Here is a 19173-nt window from a genome sequence, read left to right as displayed (position 1 = left end):
AGACCTCACTTGGAAAATAATCAACAAACAAGAGAAGTTAGATGAAACCCAAAATAATGTGTGTGTGTGTGTGTGAGAGAGAGAGAGAGAGAGATGCTGAAATACCGAGCTATCATGAAAATTGAGATGATTATGTATTTTGGGCCAAGAACATGATGGTTGATCAAATCTTATTATGTTTTGTTTGTTCATTAGAGGAATAAAAAAAAGTAGATGCAGAAAGAGAACGATAAAACCCCTAAAAATATAACAAAAATCTTTTTCATATCTCCCTAAATCTAAGAGCATGTTCAACCGTTGCTATATTTATCTCTAAATGATATAATAGAGGAAGAAATATTTTAACACATCTCTATTTTATCCTTTAAAGTATAGATTGTTATTTTTTTTCTCTATTTGTAAAAAAAGAAATAACATTCTTATGTTATATAGTCGTACATTTTTATTTTTTAAAACAATCTTTTAAATTCCAAACTTTTATAGCTATAACTAAAACAACTATTTTACCGAGAAATACAATTTTTATAAAAATAGAATCACAGTTTTTATTTAACTTTAGTTTAAACAAAGTCATAATTTTATGAAAATCTTGTAAAAATTAAAATTTAATAGGGTTATTTTTCGAATAGCCATTTGATGTAAAAAAAAGAGAGGTTATTTTTCAACTTTCATAAATAAAATAAGAACTTGTTGTAAAATTAAAAAAAAAATCTTTTGAGAACATTTTTTTGTAAAGACAAATAAAAGAATATATTGGAGAGAAACTCATCTTTATTTTAGAGATAAAAATAGAAGAATATATATTTTTGATAAAAAAAAGAGAATTATATCTCTTTTTTAAAAAATATATCTCAACCTTTTATAATTATTAACTTTATAGTTATTTTAAGAAAATGTTTTAGTTAATGCTTTAAATTTAAAGAAAATTTGGAACACAATCCAATTAATAAAGTTTGTCAAAAATTACATTTCATCATTTACTATTAATGACCCACGTGTAAGTTCGTGGTTTGTGGACCTTTCTTTAAAAAAAAAAAAAAGAAATCTTACTTTTCCCCCTAATATAGCAAAAATAGAAAACCAAAAATGTCAAGGTAATTACTGATTTCATTGTCTGGATGCCAAACTTGTACATTTGTAATTTTTGATGGATGTGAAAGACACTTTGCTTTGCTTTCCTTCTCCCACTCAAAACGTTGCGAAAGTTTCTCTGCATTTAGAGAGAAAGAGAAAGGAATAGTTTTTTTTTTTCGCTTATTCTTGGGAGAGAAAAAAAAAGATGGAGAATTGTGAAACGGATCACGAGGAGGAGGTGGTGGAGAAGATGACGTCATCTCCGACGTCGGAGGCTGTGGAGGATGAAGGGTTGGTTTCAAATTCGACGTTGGAGAAAGTTGCTGCAGCGAAGAAGTATATAGAGGACCATTACAACAAACGCATGAGACACATCCAACAGCGTAAAGAAAGGTCATTTGCTGCACATCATCTGTTTGTTAATATTCCCAAGAGAACAATAAAATAGCAATCTGAATATGTCATTTCTTTTTGAGTTGCAGGCGTTTGGTGCTAGAACAAAAGATAGCATCTTTAGATGTATCGGAGAAAGAACAACACGAGTTGCTTGAGGATTTGCAGAGGAAAGAGACAGAGTATACTAGGCTAATGAGGAACAGGCTATGCGTTGATGATTTTGATCTTCTCAGTATTATTGGTAGAGGAGCTTTCGGTGAGGTTAGTCTTTTTGTGTGTGTTTTATGTAGAAATTAGACGCACTTTGGTTGTTTTGTAAATGTGGTATCTTTTTTAGGTAAGACTATGCCGTGAGAAGAAGACTGGCAACATCTATGCCATGAAGAAGCTGAGGAAGTCTGAAATGCTTAGTAGGGGGCAAGTGAGTCTTACAATGATCTCATTTCACTCTTTGTTTTATATGTATACAAGTCTCAGATACCCTTTTGGTTGATCCTTCGTAATATAGGTTGAACATGTTAGATCCGAGAGGAACTTGCTAGCTGAAGTTGCTAGTGACTGTATTGTGAAGCTTTATTATTCGTTCCAAGATCCAGAATACTTGTACCTCATCATGGAGTATCTGTCCGGTGGTGATGTGATGACTTTGCTTATGAGGGAAGAGACTTTGACTGAGACCGTGGCTCGCTTTTACATTGCACAAAGCGTTTTGGCTATTGAGTCGATACATGAACATAACTATGTTCACAGGTTGGCGTAACTTTGCTCATTAAGATGAATACAGTGTTAAACTGGATGTATACATATTGAAGGTAGATCTTTTGTAGGGATATAAAACCAGACAACCTTTTGTTGGACAAGAATGGTCATATGAAGCTGTCAGATTTTGGTCTTTGTAAGCCTCTCGACTGTAGACATATATCGGCTATGAAAGTAAATGAACCTTTGAATGATGAGAATACGAATGAATCAATCGAATGTGATGAGCACTGCTCGATAGGACGCCGTGGAAGGCGCTGGAGAAGTCCGTTGGAACAGCTGCAACATTGGCAGATACACAGAAGAAAGCTGGTATAGAAAGAACTCTGTTTTCAGCCTTGATTTTATGATAGTATCTTTTTATCACATTTGGGGTGTGCTTTAAACTGCTCCTTTTGGATTTATGTCTTCTGGATTCGAAACAGGCTTATTCAACTGTTGGTACCCCTGATTACATTGCCCCTGAAGTGTTGCTGAAGAAGGGATACGGTGTAGAATGTGACTGGTAAGTCACCCAAAATATTCCATATATAACTGTTGTTTCAGAATCAGCTTGTTATCTTTTCTTCCTGCTTCATTTCTTAAGGAGCAGCTACCAGTTGATCGACACGTTTCTAGTTTCGTTCATCTACTCATACACATTCATTTGACTACAGGTGGTCTTTGGGAGCCATTATGTATGAGATGCTCGTCGGTTATCCCCCATTTTACTCTGATGACCCTGTAACAACTTGTAGAAAGGTCTCTTTGCTACAAATTACAATAGTTTTCACTTTTTTCTTTATCTAATTTGCAATTTTTTCTTTTTCTTAAAAGGATACTATTGATGCTGAGATAGTTATAGATAGAAGAAGTATTTAATACTTCCGAACATGTTTGCGTTGCTCTGTTATTGTCACACCTTTTCTTTTTCTCCTACACAAATTGACCATTCTTTTCCGTTATCCCTATGTTTTGCATGATGGATTTTAGATTGTGGGATGGAGAACTCATTTGGTATTCCCCGAGGATGCAAGGTTGACACCTGAGGCACGAGATCTCATTTGTAGCTTGCTCTGTGATTCTGAGCATAGGCTTGGTTCTCATGGAGCTGGAGCCGAGCAAATCAAAGTATGGAGACACAATATAACAAACATTGTTTCGTCTCCTTTTGTCTTTATCTTTATCATTTTGTTAACAAAACAAGACACGTATAGGCTCATCCTTGGTTCAAAGATGTTGAATGGGAAAATCTATACGAGATGGATGCAGCTTTCAAGCCAGTTGTCAATGGAGAACTTGATACCCAGAATTTTATGAAGTTTGATGAGGTAAAAAAACCACCATCTCAAGGTTTATAAAGTTCTCATTCTATCTTTCAGTGGCCTGGCCGCATCACTATCATTTTCTGGTTCTTCCTTAGGTGGACTGTCCAAAACCAACAAGAACTGGATCTGGACCGTCATGGAAGGTACCGCAGTTCTAAGGAAAATCTTATTTGCTTATTCCGAGTCTCTTGCTCTCTACTTATTAACCTATCTACTGGACCTTTGTAATTTGCTTGTAGGTGAGCATAACCCCTCAAAACATCAACTTTGTGGGATATACATACAGAAACTTTGACGCTGTCCATTCTCGCCGTTCTTTAGGTGCAACTCTTCTTCTTTGCGTCTTTGTTAACACCATTTCTCTTCTGCATTGTCGCTTCTCCTAGTTTATTGAAAAATATGAATATGCAGATATCAAAGGAAGCATTTCGCCACCACGTTCATCAACTGACTCCACCCTAAGTAAGCCTTGTTAATTAGCACTTGCATGTTTCCCTCTTCTTCATTGCAAACAAAATAATATGCTCTGGACTACATTTCCATGCCTTAACTTCATCTTAAATCTCAGGTGACTCTGCAATCGATTACGCAAAGCTCTCTATAGATCCACAACAGTGACTCAATGCAAGTCATCTTCTTCTTCTTCTACAAAACATTCCTCTGCAACTTTTATATGTTTCTTGATCCATTGATTTTTTTTTATTCTTTTAAATGTACAGACATAACTGCGTGCAGCTGCATAGAGAAGAGAAGATATTGAGGAAATTCTCTTTTTCCGCAGCTGCTTTTTTATCTGCCAGATCTGGCCGTTCATTTATTATTTCTTGCACGGCCAGTTTAACTTGTGGCAGTTCCAGCCGTTTATTTCCCGCCATTCTTAATTATTGTTAGCAACATCCAAAACCTGTTTTTTAAAACATTTTTTTTTTAATTTGACTTTGCGGCTATTTGATCATCTTCCTTTCCGCTTTTTTTGTAAATATTGTTATGCTCTTGTTATTAAATTTATGGCTTCATTTCAAATCTGATTAGTGACAGATGATAGGAAAACTTTTATTACATTTTGTAATTTATAACAGATATCAGATGTATGCTCATTTGAATCTTTATCTACTCAAATATTTTTAGTGAAAGATGCCTTTGAGCGCACGCTCTTTCCCATTCTCTTTCAGTAAAGTTTCTGCTTTGCTTTAAGGCTTTAAGACTCGGTCATCTAGAGGTCTCCCATCCCCTCCTCTTTTCCATCCGATCTTGCTCTCAACCACCTAAGTAGAAGCCGCGGCTTTAACTGGAAGCCTTCTCTGTTTTCCACAGAGATCTGGAAGGTTCCTGAAGTGGCAAACCTCGATGATAAGGTCGAGTCAGGACCTTCCTGGTGGTTTGTCGGATCCTCCGACTCAATTTCTCTGTTTGAGGAAACCGAAGTAGAAGCTGGAGTCTGCTTTTCTCCATCTTTATTAAATAAGTTTCCCTTCCAACAAAGTGATGCCAGAACTAAGATTCTTTTAAAGATGACAAGTAATGGTGTTCCCTTCCAAGTTCCGATGCTCACAAAGACCAACTATGACAATTGGAGTCTAAGGATGATGTCTATCTAAGAGCGCATGATGTGTAGAAGATAGTTGTGAAAGACTTCACTGAAACGGAGAATGATGATGGTCTATCTCAAACTCAAAAGATGGTTTGAGATACCCAAGGAAAAGAGACAAGAAGACTATCTATCTAATATATCAAAAATTAGATGAAGACACATTTGATAAGGTTTCTGGAGTAAAGACGTATAAAGAAGCATGAGAGAAGCTTCAGATCTCTTACAAGGAAAAAAAAACAAGTTAAGAAGGCAAGTCTTACACTCTAAGAGGAGATTTTGAAGATTTACGAATAAATGAAAGTGAATTCATCTCGGATTAATTTTGAAGAGTCTACGGTCACTAATAACCTAAAAAAAATGGTGGGAAGTTATATGAGGTGAGAATCATGGAGAAAGTTCTTAGATCGTTGGATCCAAAATTTGAGCATATTGTAAACGTGATTGAAAAAAACAAAAGACTTGGAAACTGTGACGATGGAGCAACTTGTTGGATCACTACTGAAAAGGAGAAGAAGAAGAAGAATTAAAGAAGATATCGTATAACAATTTCTTAAAATGTGAATTGATCATAAGGAAGAAAACAGATTCTGGATGTTTACGAGGTCTTTATGACCTCCACCTAAGTTTAATTGAATGAAGTTGTTGTGTTTCAAAAAAAAGAAAAAAAAGAAACTCAGTTTGGACAAGGACCCATCTCCCACATCTTATTTAACAAGCCCATCTGTTTCCGGATATGACCTGATTCACATAGACCATGTAAAAGATGATTGTGCATGACCAAACCTGCAACAAACCCACTCTGTATCATTAAACCAAAACTATAATTTTTTTTATTAATTTATAAAGATATTAATTTATCGATATACTAATTGAACTAAAAACTCGATTTGAGACTATAAAATTATATTATTTTATAGAGATTTTTAGTGTATATTAATTTATAAAGTATTAATTTATAGAGTATTAATTTAAACAGGTTATACTGATCACTTGTCGAGAGCACTGTAGCTCAGTGCTTCTGAGGCAGCCCGCAGAGTAATCCTTCAAGTCCCAGTCTTTTTGCGACACGGGCCTAAACCCTTGAGGGCACTGGCAAAAAGGCTGTGACTTATCGTTGCAAATCCCAAAGGAGCCACAGTAAGCATACACTTGGCATTGTTGCCGAGGCTGAGACCAGAACAGGTTCCACTGGTTGTTGTTGTTCAGCCAAGTGAACTGCTTGATCTGTCCCGAGACGTCCATGGCGAATCTCGAGACGTTCGCGTGGTTGTAGAGGGAATAAGTGAAGTACGACTCCGTTTCGTCGGAGAAGAAGCAGTAGTTGTAGATGTACTGTATGTTTTCCCTGCGCAGACTATAAAGTCAAAATGTATCTGCAGACAAGATTGTTCTGAAAATTTGCATAAAAATATATACCAAAAGAATATTACAAGTAGTATAAACAGAAAATCAGACGTAGATAGACATACAAGTAGCTAAAAATAACAACGGCCGGTTTTATGACCTAAGTTCCTCACTCCCCAAGTAACCCTTTAGGACATCCATGACAGCTCCAAAATCCGCCTTCACTTCAACCGGCGGATTCGAGAACCGGCAAGCCATATCCGGTATGGCTTTTGAGTGGTAATCGATCTTAGCCTGAGTGAATTTCAACCCGTGAGCAGTACTCACCACCACGGTCCGATCAGTCGGTGCAATCACCCCTTGGCTCCTCAATTTAAACAGAGCCGTCAGTGCAACACCAGTGTGCGGACACACAAACATCCCAGTCGAATCAGCCTGAGCCATCGCATCCATAAGCTCCTCTTCCGTGGCTTCTTCCACAATACCGTCGCAGTTTCTAAGCGCATACACCGCCCTGTCTATCGAAACCGGATCACCAATCTGAATCGCGGAGGCGAAAGTAGCATTGGCCTTAACCGGTTTGAACTCCTTCCACCCTGACTTGTAATGCAAGTAAAGCGGATTCGCGTTAGCCGCCTGCGCGCAAACCAGCCTAGGGATCCTATCGACAAGCCCCAGCTCTTGACACATTTTAAAACCCTTGTAAAACGCGTAGATGTTACCGAGATTGCCTCCGGGAACAATCACCCAATCAGGAACTTGCCAGTTAAACTGCTGAAGAATCTCTATAGCTGCTGTCTTCTGCCCTTCTAACCTCAAACTATTCAACGAGTTAGCTAAATAAATCGGTAACTCGGACGTAATCTCTCTAATCAGCTTCATACATCCGTCGAAATCGGTGTCGATGCTCAGAACAAACGCACCGTTAGCTATTGGCTGAACCAGCTGCGCCATGGAGATTTTGTTCGCCGGTAAGATCACAATCGAAGGGATCCCCGCGGAGGCGCAGTAAGCGGAAAGAGCGGCGGAAGTGTCTCCGGTGGAAGCGCATCCGACTCCGACCACCGGTTTATTCATCTTCCTTAGACGGTTGACTTGGCTGACCAGCACAGTCATGCCGAGATCTTTGAAGCTTCCCGTGTGGCTGATTCCACAGTGTTTCACCCACAAGTCGTTCATCCCGAGGAACGTTTTGCCGAACCTCTCGGCCCAGAAGAGGTTCGAGTTTCCTTCGAAAGCCGAAACGATGTCGTCGTCGTCGATCTCGGGGAGCACCCACTCTTTCTTGGACCAGACTCCGGAGCCGTAGGGCCACTTGGTTTTCCCGACGCGGGAGTCGAAGAGGTTGCGCCAGTAAGCTCCGTCGTGGCTCCTCAGGGCGTCGAGGTCGTGCTGGACGTCGAGCAGGCCGCCGGATTCGCTGCGGTAGACGACTTCGTCGAGGGAGTAGGACTCGGTGGAGCCGGGGGGAGCGTTGAACGGGACGTATCTGGCGGAGAAAGGATTCGCGGAGGCGGAGCGGTGGCGGCGAGCTTCGTCGCGGATGTTGTCTTCGGTTCGAGTAGGCTTTACGGTCGGAGATGAAGATGAAGAAGCACCGTTGCTGCTGCCGTCGGTGGAGGAGACGATGGCGTGACGGGGGAGGGTTGGTGGACGACGGTGGAGAGAGTTTTGATTAGGGAGGTTGAAGGAGAAGAGAGAGGAACTGGAGAAAGAGCATGACGTCATGTTTGAGAGAGAGATGGGAGAAGTGAAAGGCGGGTAGTGTTTGTGGCGGCACGATAGAGAGAAGGAAGAGCCAAGTTAAGCTCAACAGTTCTTAACGGTTTAGCTGTAACTGATCCTGACGTGTTAATTTGTGGGACCTAGCCGTCCAAGAACCATTTGTATATATGGAATATACCCCCAAGTTTAAACATGTGTTTTGTCGTAATTAACGAGTACAAATAATAGTTGCAACTTGCAAATGGCACAAAAGATTGGATAATCCATTTCTATTCTTTTCAGAAGTAAGTTGATAAAAAAAATACAATTTGTTATAAAAAAAAAGAGTGTTCAGTTAAACGTTTGGAATATGATTTGATTAACCCCTACAAATAAACAATTTGGACTTGGAGTAACAATAGGAGGAACAGTTTGAATCGGTGTAGCATTCCTTAGAGGATCAGCACCATATGCCACAGAACTACCCCTTGAGGAAACGACCTTCTCCTGAGGCGCTTTAGAATGTTAAAACGAGTCCATTATTTCATTTTAGAAATTAGAAACTATTTATAAGTTTTCCTCTATACATTCTTTTTGGTTAAGATATATCACTCTATGTTTTAAGACTACTTTTGTTCTAGAAAGATTAATCTTACAATTCTGTGTGTAAGGATAACGTTTTTTAAACAACAATCATTACATGTGACTAGTTTTGTCTATTTTTTTAACACGGCTGAGGTATATATAGACACAAAACTAATGAGTAATGACCTAACATACAGAATGAGAAATCAAAAGAGTTACATATTAAACATGGATATCATTCAAGTCATGTAAACATCACACTAAACATAAGAAGTCATTAAGCAATACAAAACCTACCACCAGAAACAACAACAACCTATACATTGAGTAAGAGAGAAAAGAGACCGAGATTCACAAGGGGGGGGGGCTAAGCGGATGGTATGCTGGAGAAGGAGAAACCTTTATATCCTTTGTAAGCGTAATATGCAATCCGTGTATAGTAAAACCCAGGAATAAACACAAGACACCCTAGGACAATGAAGAAGACACCTGTTTCACCGCCAACAATCAGACAACAATATCACTAAAAATGAGAATAGTGAGAGTCTTTGGTAATACTTAGCCCAATAATTGTTTTTGAAACAGAACAAAAAAAAAGGCAATATCTTTGTTTTACAATTCTACAACCCAATCTGATGCAGATGTTTTGTTTAACATAGCAGCAAAGAGATGCGTAAAATGCATAAGCAACAAACACATCAATGCCTCTAGAAACTTGTTAGAGAGAGAGAGAGAGTTCCACCAGAAACAACGATCAAAACCAGCTAATTATAGAAACCCTAATTCTTCAAGAAAGTACATTCATCAAACACACAGGACTAAGTAATCAATCATCCAGATTATCTAAACTCTAAGCTACTTTTGATTAACAAGAACCGTCTCTGACACTAGCTAATGACGAGCGAGGTGAATCGTACCGTGGCCTCGATCACCGCCAACGCGGTTGTACGCCATGAAGAAACCGGAGACGATTCCTACGATTCCGAACAAGAGGAGGGCCACCGCGAGTGAGATCTCCTTCACCGGCGGTCGATTACTGACGGTGTACGAAGTCCCAATCATTAGGTCCTCGTCCGAGATCGAGAACGCGTGGTCTACGTAAGCCATTGAATAGCTACTTCGAATCAACTTCACCACAGCGATGCCGATTATTGGGATGCTGAAGATCGGAAGCTCGAAGACGACGGAGATTGATGATAGTTTTCGTTAAAGCAGCCAAAATCTCGCCGGATTAGTTATCTAGACAACAAGTACGTGTCGTTTAATTTCCATCTTGAAACGGCAAGACGTCCGAAGTAAGAAATACTCCCTCCGTTTCAAAAAGATATTGATACATATTTTAGATTTTTTCACACATATTAAGAAAACAAATTAAAACTTTACTGTAAATGCACTGTGTTTTATAAATAACAATTTCCCATAGCTTTTAGCCAATAAAAATCCAATAAACACCATTAACTTTTTTGAAATTTACAATTTTTCATTAAATAATACATTGAAAAGGTAAAAAATATATCTTTTAAAACAAATTTTTTTTCTAGAAAGTGGATCTTTCCGAAACGGAGGGAGTATAAAAAAGATAGAAGTTTTTTTTTTGTCATTTTAAATCTTTGGCATTTACACATGTTTTAAACAAACAATTTTTTTCACTAACATTTCTAACATAAAAATAATAACTTTGACATATCTAAATCTCGAATATTCCTTTCCGCCAGAAATCGATAATGAAAGATGATGTGGCAAAAAGTAATAATTTGGCAAAATGACTAAGTAAATAGCGATTATGTGTAATTTATTTTTTTGAATATTATTCTAATTTATTTTTAATAAGAATTAAATTAAAATAAACTTTTTAAAAATTTATAAATCTATATATATATAAGTTTGAAAGTTTTAAGGTTAATAAAACTGTAAAATTAACAAAAAACCAAAAGTTTGAAGATTTTTTTTTTTTTAAAAATATAAGATGTCATGCTATCAAATTAACAGACATGAAGAAGAAGAAAATATATATAATTGGAATTTTAAAACAGTGAACATGAATTATTATAGTATAACATTTTCTAGATGACAAAAATATCAAATTGGATAAGTATATCGGTTGTAGGTGAGCAGTCCTTGTCTAATTATATAATTTCGACATGATTTTGAATTTTAATTATATATATAATTTTATAGCATAACATCTTATGCTTTTCAAAAAATATATATTCATTTTTGATTATTTAGTTTTTTAGTTTATAAATTTTTAAATTATAAATATAATTTTAATAACTTTTATTTTATTTTTATTTATTATATTAATTGAAGATAAATTTTCAAAACAATTTCTTAAAAATTACATGTCATCGTTAATTATTTATCTCGCCAAATCATCACTTTGTGACACATCATACTTTTATGTCATCAGATTTTGGCAGAAAAAGAAATTCAAGGTTTAATATGTTAAATTTTCTATTTGGATAGTTAGAAATATTAGTAAAAATAGTTCAAATTTTAAAGTGCTTGTAAGCTTTAGTATGAAAGATTAAAATGTGATTTTCCCATTAGTTTATCTTTTTATGACATTATCGTTATTAGGGGTTGGGATCAAATTTTCAAATTTATTTCTTTGGTTTTATTCGAGTTTGACATACTTTTGAGTCATGTTCCACGAAAATAAATTATGATTCTGTTTAAAATCTGTTTATATCCAAACTCATTTTGAATTAACAATATTCCAGTTCTTATATTTTAAAATATAGTTCTTTTTAACGATTTTAGATATAGTTTTTATTTAGGTTTTAAATACTATTTTCGAATACTAATTCATGATAAGAATGTGATGCATATGATATTGGTATAGATGTTGTCTTGATGCAAGAAAGGAAGCTCGTTACTTTCTTCATTGAGAAATTAGGTGAGCAATCTTAAACTACCTAACGTGTGACAAAGAGCTTTGGTTCGAGATTTGCAAATTTGGCAACACTATTTTTGGCGTAAGGAATTTGTCATCCACACGGATCATGAGTCTTTCAAACATTTTAAAAGCCAGCAAAAGCTGAACAAAAGACATGCTAGGCGGGTTAAGTTCATAGAAGCATTTTTTTATGTCATCCGCTACCAAAAACATTGTGGCCGATACACTCTCTAGAAAATATGTTCTCTTTTCCACTCTCAATGTTGAGTTGTTGGGGTTTGAAAAAAATCAAAACTTACTATAAGAATGATATGAATTTCAAAGAGGTGTACCAATCTTGTGAAAAGTTTGCTCATAGCAAGTATTATAAGTTGGATGACTGTCTTTTTTTAAACCCGTTTGTGTGTACCTAACAGATCCTTGAAAGAATTGTTGTCAGAAAAACCCATGGAGGAGGTCTCATGTGTCATTTTTGATGTGACCAAGACGTTGGAAGCTTTGATGGAATATTTTTCTTTTGGCCGTATATGAGAAAATATGTGGAAAGAATTTGTGGGCGATGCACTACTTGCAAACTTGCCTTGGTTCAATCACAACGTAAGTACCATTCTTTGTCTATACCTTATGAACCTTGGATTGGTATGTCGATGGATTTTGTGTTAGGATTACCTAGAACTAAGAAAATAAGAGATTCAATCTTTGTTGTGGTCCAATAGGTATTCGAAAATGGCTTAATTCTTTGTTTGTCATAGAACGGATGATGGCTTAAATTGTTCTTTAGAGAAATTGTACGTTTGCATAGCATTTCTAGGACAATTGTTTTTGATAAAGACACCAAATTTCATGTTCAAAAAAAGTGTTCAAAAAAAGACACCAAATTTCTTAAGTCATTTTTGGAGAATAGTTTGATCTAAATAGAATTATAAAAGTAGAATTATATAAGAGTTCTTTTTAGAAATCAGAATATATATATATATATGTGTTGTTATAAAATATATTTAATATTTAAGATATCAAGAACTATCAGTGGTAAGAATGTGATGCATATGATATTGGTATAGATGTTTTCTTGATGCATATGATATTGGTATAGATGTTTTCTTGATGCAAGAAAGTAAGCTCGTTACTTTCTTCATTGAGAAATTAGGTGAGCAATTTTAAACTACCTAACGTGTGACAATGAGTTGTATGCTTTGGTTCGAGTTTTGCAAATTTGGCAACACTATTTTTGGCGTAAGGAATTTGTCATCCACAAGGATCATGAGTCTTTCAAACATTTTAAAGGCCAGCAAAAACTGAACAAAAGACATGCTAGGTGGGTTACGTTCATAGAAGCATTTTCTTATGTCATCCGCTACCAAAAACATTGGGTGATGATTATCTGTGAATTTATCTACGGTTTGTGGCTGCCATTGTCAAGTTTATGAATTACTCTACACAACTTCTTTGTATTGATTATATAAAGATAGAGAGAGCTATTTTGATTTCATATCAAACTTGTAGTCTCTGTATTGACTTTCAAATGTTTTCTTGTTAACATTTGTCTTTGCAGCCTGAATCATCTTCATCTAAGGTAAAAGTGTCAAAGCTTCACAAGAGAAAGCATCAGATCACTGCGTTATTCATGGACATGAAGCACAAGGAGACAGAGCTAGCAGAGAGACGTTTAAAAGGATTGCTCACTAAAGCCGACACACAAGCTAAATACGGATGGTGACTTGCTCTTGTTTCTCTCAATCTTGTGACATTGGCAACTGACTTTCTGTAACTCATTTCCTTGTATGAATGAATCTACTCTCAGCAGAATGCTTTGATTGTCTCACAAGCTGTTTATAAGGGCTTTATCGATTTGTAAATAATTCTCAGATTTAATCCAGAGTCTGTCCTTGAATACAAACGATCTACTATTCACTACTGTTTTGGGAGCTAACATTCTAATCAAATCAAATCTCTTATATAGGATTTTTAATATCCTGAAGTTTGGCAAGTGGTACAAAACTCATGTGCGTTTTAACAAAAAAAGATTCTGAACTACCTGTCTAGTTTCTAGAGTCTCTGATCCAGAAGAAGCATATGCATTTGATGTGGCTAAGCTTGCGTTCATAAAGATTTTCATTTATGTAATCTGCTTCGACAATTTGGTCCTATCTTCCGCGTTTTGGCGTCTGAACGAGGTCTAAGCTGCAGAGGAAAGCGACCATTCAGTTTTAGATCCTTGATGAGAGTCCAGAAGATCGAAAATACTGAATATAAATCCGTGATCAAGGAAGATAAAAGGGGCACATGGAAAGACAACAAACCATCTTGATGTACTTGAGTTGTTTCAGGATCTCATCTGTTTCCAGTTCCTGAGGAGAAGAACAGAAGATGCATTTGTCTTACCTTTTAGGCTTTTAATGTATTCATTAGGAGTATGTAGAGAATCTGTCTTAAAAGACTCGATGACATTTTCATGGAATAAGATGAATAGGTATAAAAAGTACTTTGTAAGAGAGTTTCTGAACCTGAGGGACGGCACAATCAGCATGTGATGGATCCCAAAAGACGCAGCAGAAGCATTCCCAGTCGTTGGTCTGTACCTCTGAGCGAGGAGCCCTGTGTAGAGCAATTCATTTTACACCAATGTCAACAGTTACTGATATGAGACAAATGATAGATGGCAAGATACAGGAAAGAAAAGAGGATGAGCCAAGAATAAAAAAAAATTCATGTTACCTACGCCACTTTCCGCAAATATCTCCATTACTATCCTCCTCTCTACATTGGAGCCAATTTACTGGAGAAGGTGGTTTCTTACCATTCTTGGCCTTATTGAGATCCTGCAAAGAGAGTAAGGATGACAACTTAACTCTATGGCAACGTAAACGCACATTATTTATCCACTAACTGGGAGCTTACATGCATATATTCAGACTGACCAATCTCCAGGGGTTCACCAACAAAAGAAGTATCACTGCATTAAAGATCAACATATATTTTTTATGTCAACCAGATCAAACAAAGGTCACTCACAATAGGACTCACAGATGCAAAGGACTGGTGATAGTTGGAAGTTAAATTACCTCATGGTTGGACCTGACCAGTCTGGAACATCCGCTTGAAACTCTTTTCCTACACTAACTCCTATAACAAATGGTTCTGAAACTCTCCATTTCCGTTCCCGTGATATTCTCCCCTTAATCTTTGTCCTTGATGACTTCTCTGTCAAACAAGATCGACAGAGCCAGTCATCAATCTCTGCAACCTCTTTCATTCGAACACCGCAGCACCTCGTATGATATGCTTCTTCACACTCATCACAAATCAACATCTTCTCCACAGTTCCTGCCTTATCACAACGTTTGCACCGTCTGAAAGGGCTGCTACTACTACCGTCTGTATCTGAGTCAGAATCATTTTCTCCAGTTTTACTGGATTGTGACGAGCAGCTGTCATTTGTTCCATTAGAAGAAGATGTCACTTCGGTAGCTTGAGTATTGTCTGTAATACTATTTTCTCTAGGCTTCTTCCGTGTATACACTAGAAAGCCATTAACCCGAGCACCATTAGATTTCCCTCTCTGCTTCCTCCGGCTATACACAAGTAAGCCATCAGATGTATCACCATTAGATTTCACTAACTGCTTGCTTTGGCTGTAAACAGGTCCATGGCCACTACTCTTGATTTCTCCAGGGTTAACTATATGCCCCATTTGGCTATACTCAGAAGAGTGAGCTTGATCACCGCTTATCTTGGTTCCTCCAGAGACATGTTTGCTAATACTACAACTATTAGAGTTTACTCCACCTTTCTTTCTGCTGGTATACACGAGACAATTATCTAATCGAGTTCTTATTCTCTTGGTTTCTCCACAGTCGTGCACAGAGTTAAAAACATCATTAGCTCCTATTGTAGGAACACAACTGGTTATGCCTCTTTTTTCCTTCCGGCTATAAACAAGACAGTTGTTGAAGCGATGTTTCCCTTTTATGCTTTCTCCAGTGTTATAAACTGGGACAACAGAGTCATCAAGTGAATCATCCTGTTTCTTGCACTTTCCTGGGTTATTATCCTCAGTACCTCCAGGTCTCAGGCTTCTCTTCCTTCGAGTATACACAAGTGAAGTCAGGGCCTTTTCCGGACAACTTGCTTGAAGTTTCGAATGTTCTAATTTATCAAGATTCATTGCATCAGGGACTGGAAAAGCTTCAAGAAAGCTTACTTGAGACTCATCGGGAGGTTTGTGGATCATCTGATAAGTTTCAGCAAGCGACATCCAGTTAAAAGCAGCAGATGGGTCTTGATACTCAGATGCGTTCAGTAGAGTTGTTTCAACGGAAGCGCTGAACGAACCTTCCACCAACATGTTTGCCTGAGAAACCCAAAAAGTATCTGAAAGCACATCACTTCTTGGTCAACAACTTCTTCATGAAGTCCCTTCGCAAAACCAATATCACTCTCTTTCGAAAACAAAAAAAAATGGAACATAAGTCAATATGCAAGAAAACAAAGTTCCATGATTACCAATAAGTTCTCTTAGTACACCACCAAAGGGTTGCTCTTACTTGAATAATTTTTGTGGTATTGAATTCTAAAACCCACATATATTTCTCTAACAATAAAGTGCAAACTTCCCACCCAGAAAAAAAAAGAAGTTTAATCCAGATGCTATTCAAATCCAAAATACCAGCATCCAAGTTTAGAAAACCACAAAGTTTCGGATCTAACTTGACTCAAATCTGGAAACCCGTGCCATTCTATAACAAAGCTACCACATGGATTATATGCACTTTTGATTCAAGGTAAGCAAAATCTAAAACCAGCAGGTACCATAAGCAGATTTCTCTTCTATGTACAATTTCTGATGTTTTCAGGCACCCTTAAGCCTGAGAAGTTTCACAACAAAACATACTACCTTCTTATGGAAACCCTAGACCAAAATCAAACAGGCACAACAAAACCACCGGAGACTAAAACACCAAAAATCAAAATTCCAGTAATCCACAAACGTTCATATACACAAACAAGTTTCTTGCAGGGAGAACACAAAAACAAAAAGCAATCGCATGTACCAGAGATGACTACCAGAGACGCTTTTTGGGATTCTCCTAGTTGTGGTAACCTTCGTCTGCACTTATTATTATGCCCCTATCACGCAGGCTGCCCCCTCTCCCTCTCTCTCTCCTTTCTCTAATCGCTCTCTCTCTCTATCTCTATCTCTATCTCTCTGTGCCAAACAACTGTCTTCTGATTTTTCTTTGAGTCTTTGTTTTCATATATAAAGCTTCAAAAATCTGATTTATATAGAGAGTTTCACCGCTCAGATATTTTTTTGCTTGTGTTAAAAGTGTCTTGTCTTCTAAATTTATTGCATTCTAATCCTGAATCAAATGTCACACAATTCAATATTTTATTGTTTAGAAACAAAGTTTAAAAGCAAATAAGAATGAATGGAATCACACTGAACCTTATATACACACATACATAGTGTTGAGCTGTAAAAAGTTACATGTGTCCTTGGACTTCATAACAGCACCAAACTACATCTGATCCTGCAACATAACACCTATTGAATCCTAAACAATAACAATACTTGCCTATGCAATTACTAGACTTTCTGATCTTCAGGTCCAAATAAAGCGTCTCTCTCTTAACGCTTCAGAATCCTCCTCCTCTTGCGTCTTTGTCTTCTACAAGTTGCTTAAGCTTGTCAACGGCCTAAAACTCGATAATGACAAAGATGTGACCATTTCGTAATTGCAAAAAGGATGTGCTTACTAATGCCAGTGGTCAGATATAGCACAAGGCACAAGCAGTACTGTATCATTACTTTTTAACTTCTTCTTTTTTTGACATACACCTAAGAGTTTAAAAAAGAAGAAAAAACTAGCTGTGTTACTACTGTGTCTTATAATCTGCAACTAAATGAAGAAAAAGAGTCACTTGCCTGCTGGAAGCAGCACTCTCGTTTGCAGAATGCCTTAAAGAGTACTGTGACCGTTTAACGGAAACCTTTTTAGAGCCCATCTTCTTACTCCTTAATGTCAGATGTTGTTCCACCATTTGCTGACCTGACTTGAAGGATATGATTACCAATAAGAAACCAACACTGACAAAGCAATGTCTATTAGCTATTTGAATGATGCTGACACAATCTAGCATTGGATGCTGGACTCCTATACCCAATTGAAAACAGTTGCTTTTTCTCACATACTATCTTTGGTTCAAAATCAAACTCTAATGAAGCTACTAATACATTATGCAAGCAGTCTCTAGACCAAGTGATATAACCCTCCATTCCTCTACCTACTTTTTCACATAGTCGCAGGTGTGCTCTTGTAAAAGACACCTTTTTCCCAATACCTCTCGACAGACAAGGGAAGTTATAAGATAAAACTGCTTTACTAATAGTGAACCAAACCACTATTATTGTACCCTACGGAGAGAAGAAAAGCAGCTCTTTCAAATCCACTCAACCCTATGGAACCGTAAATCACATGCTTTATCCACTAAATTAGGAGCTTATATGCATTGCATTGAGATCCAAATATCTTTGTATGTCAACCAAACCAAACCAAGACCACTCATTTTGCAAGTTTGGTGAAATGAGCACACCTGCTTGGTTGAATTGTTGGACCTGACCAGCCTGGCACATCCGCTTGGAACACTTTTTGAATTCCTATTAGAAAATGGTACTGTAACTCTCCATTTCCGCTCCCGTTGTCATCAATCTCCGCGCAGCAGTTTGTATGATATTGCTTCTTCAGATTCATCACAAATTAGCAGCATCTGTTGGACACTTCCTGGCTTATCACAATGTTTGCACTGTGTGAAAGGCTGCTGCTACCGTCTGTATCCGTTTCCCCAGTTTTACTGGAACCTGAAGCAAGTTCAGAACAGGCTTTCGATGATCAGTTGCTGTCGTTTGCTCCACCAGAAGAACATGTCACGGTAACTTGGGTAACATCTATAAATTCTAGATCACTGCACATGCACTTGTTCAACATGAGAATTACCATTTGCACTTCTATGGCGCTAAAAGAGCATAACTGACAATAGAAAGTTGATCATAATTTTTCTTGGTCTCTCTTGGGTCATCTTGTCGAAATAAGTAGTTACCTGCATATCCAAAACACTAAAACGCATCAGATTCCTCACCAAAACACCGTCAGTAAAGATTTATATGTAAGAGCAGGTTACCTCAAGTTTGACCGCCTGGCGTCTGTTAGGTTTTTTTATTCACAGTCAAAAGAAAGCAAAACAATATCTTTTGATTATTTAGCTTCAGTTCTTTTACGAAAAAAGCTGTGTGTTGTGACTTGTCATAACTAACGAAGCGAACAGACTATTGTTTGAATTGGTTAAGACTCTAGAACTGATTCATCATTTCTTTAACGAAAGCAGAATTTACATGAAACCAGTTTTGCGCTGTTATAAAAACCAAGCTGGCATCGATCACATGCCTCAAAGTAATAAATGCACAAAGCAGTACTCTAATATAGAAGAACATCAAGGCATGAGAATGATGCAACCTG

At 37.2% G+C, this 19173-nt stretch overlaps 4 protein-coding genes and 1 long non-coding RNA gene across 9 annotated transcripts; 2 read left to right on the top strand and 3 right to left on the bottom strand.

Moving 5' to 3' along the window:
- Positions 1-1095: 1095 nt before the first annotated feature.
- On the top strand, positions 1096-4559 carry LOC106375528 (serine/threonine-protein kinase tricornered). The gene is made up of 14 exons (XM_013815470.3): positions 1096-1467; positions 1557-1731; positions 1808-1891; positions 1979-2220; positions 2298-2541; positions 2655-2734; positions 2886-2970; positions 3202-3339; positions 3426-3539; positions 3632-3679; positions 3776-3857; positions 3948-3998; positions 4105-4160; positions 4256-4559. The coding sequence occupies exons 1-13, from the start codon at positions 1280-1282 to the stop codon at positions 4152-4154; spliced, it is 1581 nt and encodes a 526-aa protein (XP_013670924.1). The 5' UTR covers positions 1096-1279; the 3' UTR covers positions 4155-4160; positions 4256-4559.
- A 1953-nt stretch (positions 4560-6512) lies between these two features.
- On the bottom strand, positions 6513-8270 carry LOC106375529 (threonine synthase 1, chloroplastic-like). Its single transcript, XM_013815471.3, has one exon. It carries the CDS (start codon positions 8197-8199, stop codon positions 6625-6627), a length of 1575 nt encoding a protein of 524 aa, XP_013670925.1. The 5' UTR covers positions 8200-8270; the 3' UTR covers positions 6513-6624.
- Positions 8271-8959: 689 nt separating this feature from the next.
- On the bottom strand, positions 8960-10011 carry LOC106375533 (transmembrane protein 230-like). Its single transcript, XM_013815476.3, has 2 exons — positions 9678-10011; positions 8960-9249 (listed from the first exon to the last, which is right to left on the bottom strand). The coding sequence occupies exons 1-2, from the start codon at positions 9865-9867 to the stop codon at positions 9128-9130; spliced, it is 312 nt and encodes a 103-aa protein (XP_013670930.1). The 5' UTR covers positions 9868-10011; the 3' UTR covers positions 8960-9127.
- Positions 10012-12271: 2260 nt separating this feature from the next.
- On the top strand, positions 12272-13515 carry LOC125593378. The gene is made up of 2 exons (XR_007329291.1): positions 12272-13057; positions 13212-13515. It is a non-coding gene; the product is annotated as an uncharacterized LOC125593378 (long non-coding RNA).
- A 76-nt stretch (positions 13516-13591) lies between these two features.
- On the bottom strand, positions 13592-19065 carry LOC106375532 (chromodomain-helicase-DNA-binding protein 5). 5 transcript variants are annotated; one of them, XM_013815475.3, is made up of 11 exons: positions 18839-19065; positions 18655-18757; positions 18254-18518; positions 16724-17709; positions 15861-16098; positions 14722-15741; positions 14558-14612; positions 14375-14478; positions 14164-14254; positions 13960-14007; positions 13592-13840 (listed from the first exon to the last, which is right to left on the bottom strand). In XM_013815475.3, the coding sequence occupies exons 5-11, from the start codon at positions 15869-15871 to the stop codon at positions 13772-13774; spliced, it is 1398 nt and encodes a 465-aa protein (XP_013670929.1). In that variant the 5' UTR covers positions 15872-16098; positions 16724-17709; positions 18254-18518; positions 18655-18757; positions 18839-19065; the 3' UTR covers positions 13592-13771. The 5 variants fall into 5 exon arrangements, with proteins under 5 accessions (XP_013670929.1, XP_022565766.1, XP_022565765.1 ...); XM_022710045.2 differs by having other exon boundaries at positions 14722-16098; positions 16711-17328; positions 17417-17709; XM_022710044.2 differs by having other exon boundaries at positions 14722-16098; positions 16711-17713.
- Between the last annotated feature and the right edge of the window lie 108 nt (positions 19066-19173).

This window comes from Brassica napus, chromosome C9, assembly GCF_020379485.1.
Source record: "Brassica napus cultivar Da-Ae chromosome C9, Da-Ae, whole genome shotgun sequence".
Taxonomy (NCBI): Eukaryota; Viridiplantae; Streptophyta; class Magnoliopsida; order Brassicales; family Brassicaceae; genus Brassica; species Brassica napus.
The sequence above is the reverse complement of the archived record's forward strand: the minus strand, read 5'-3'. Positions and strand labels throughout refer to the sequence as shown.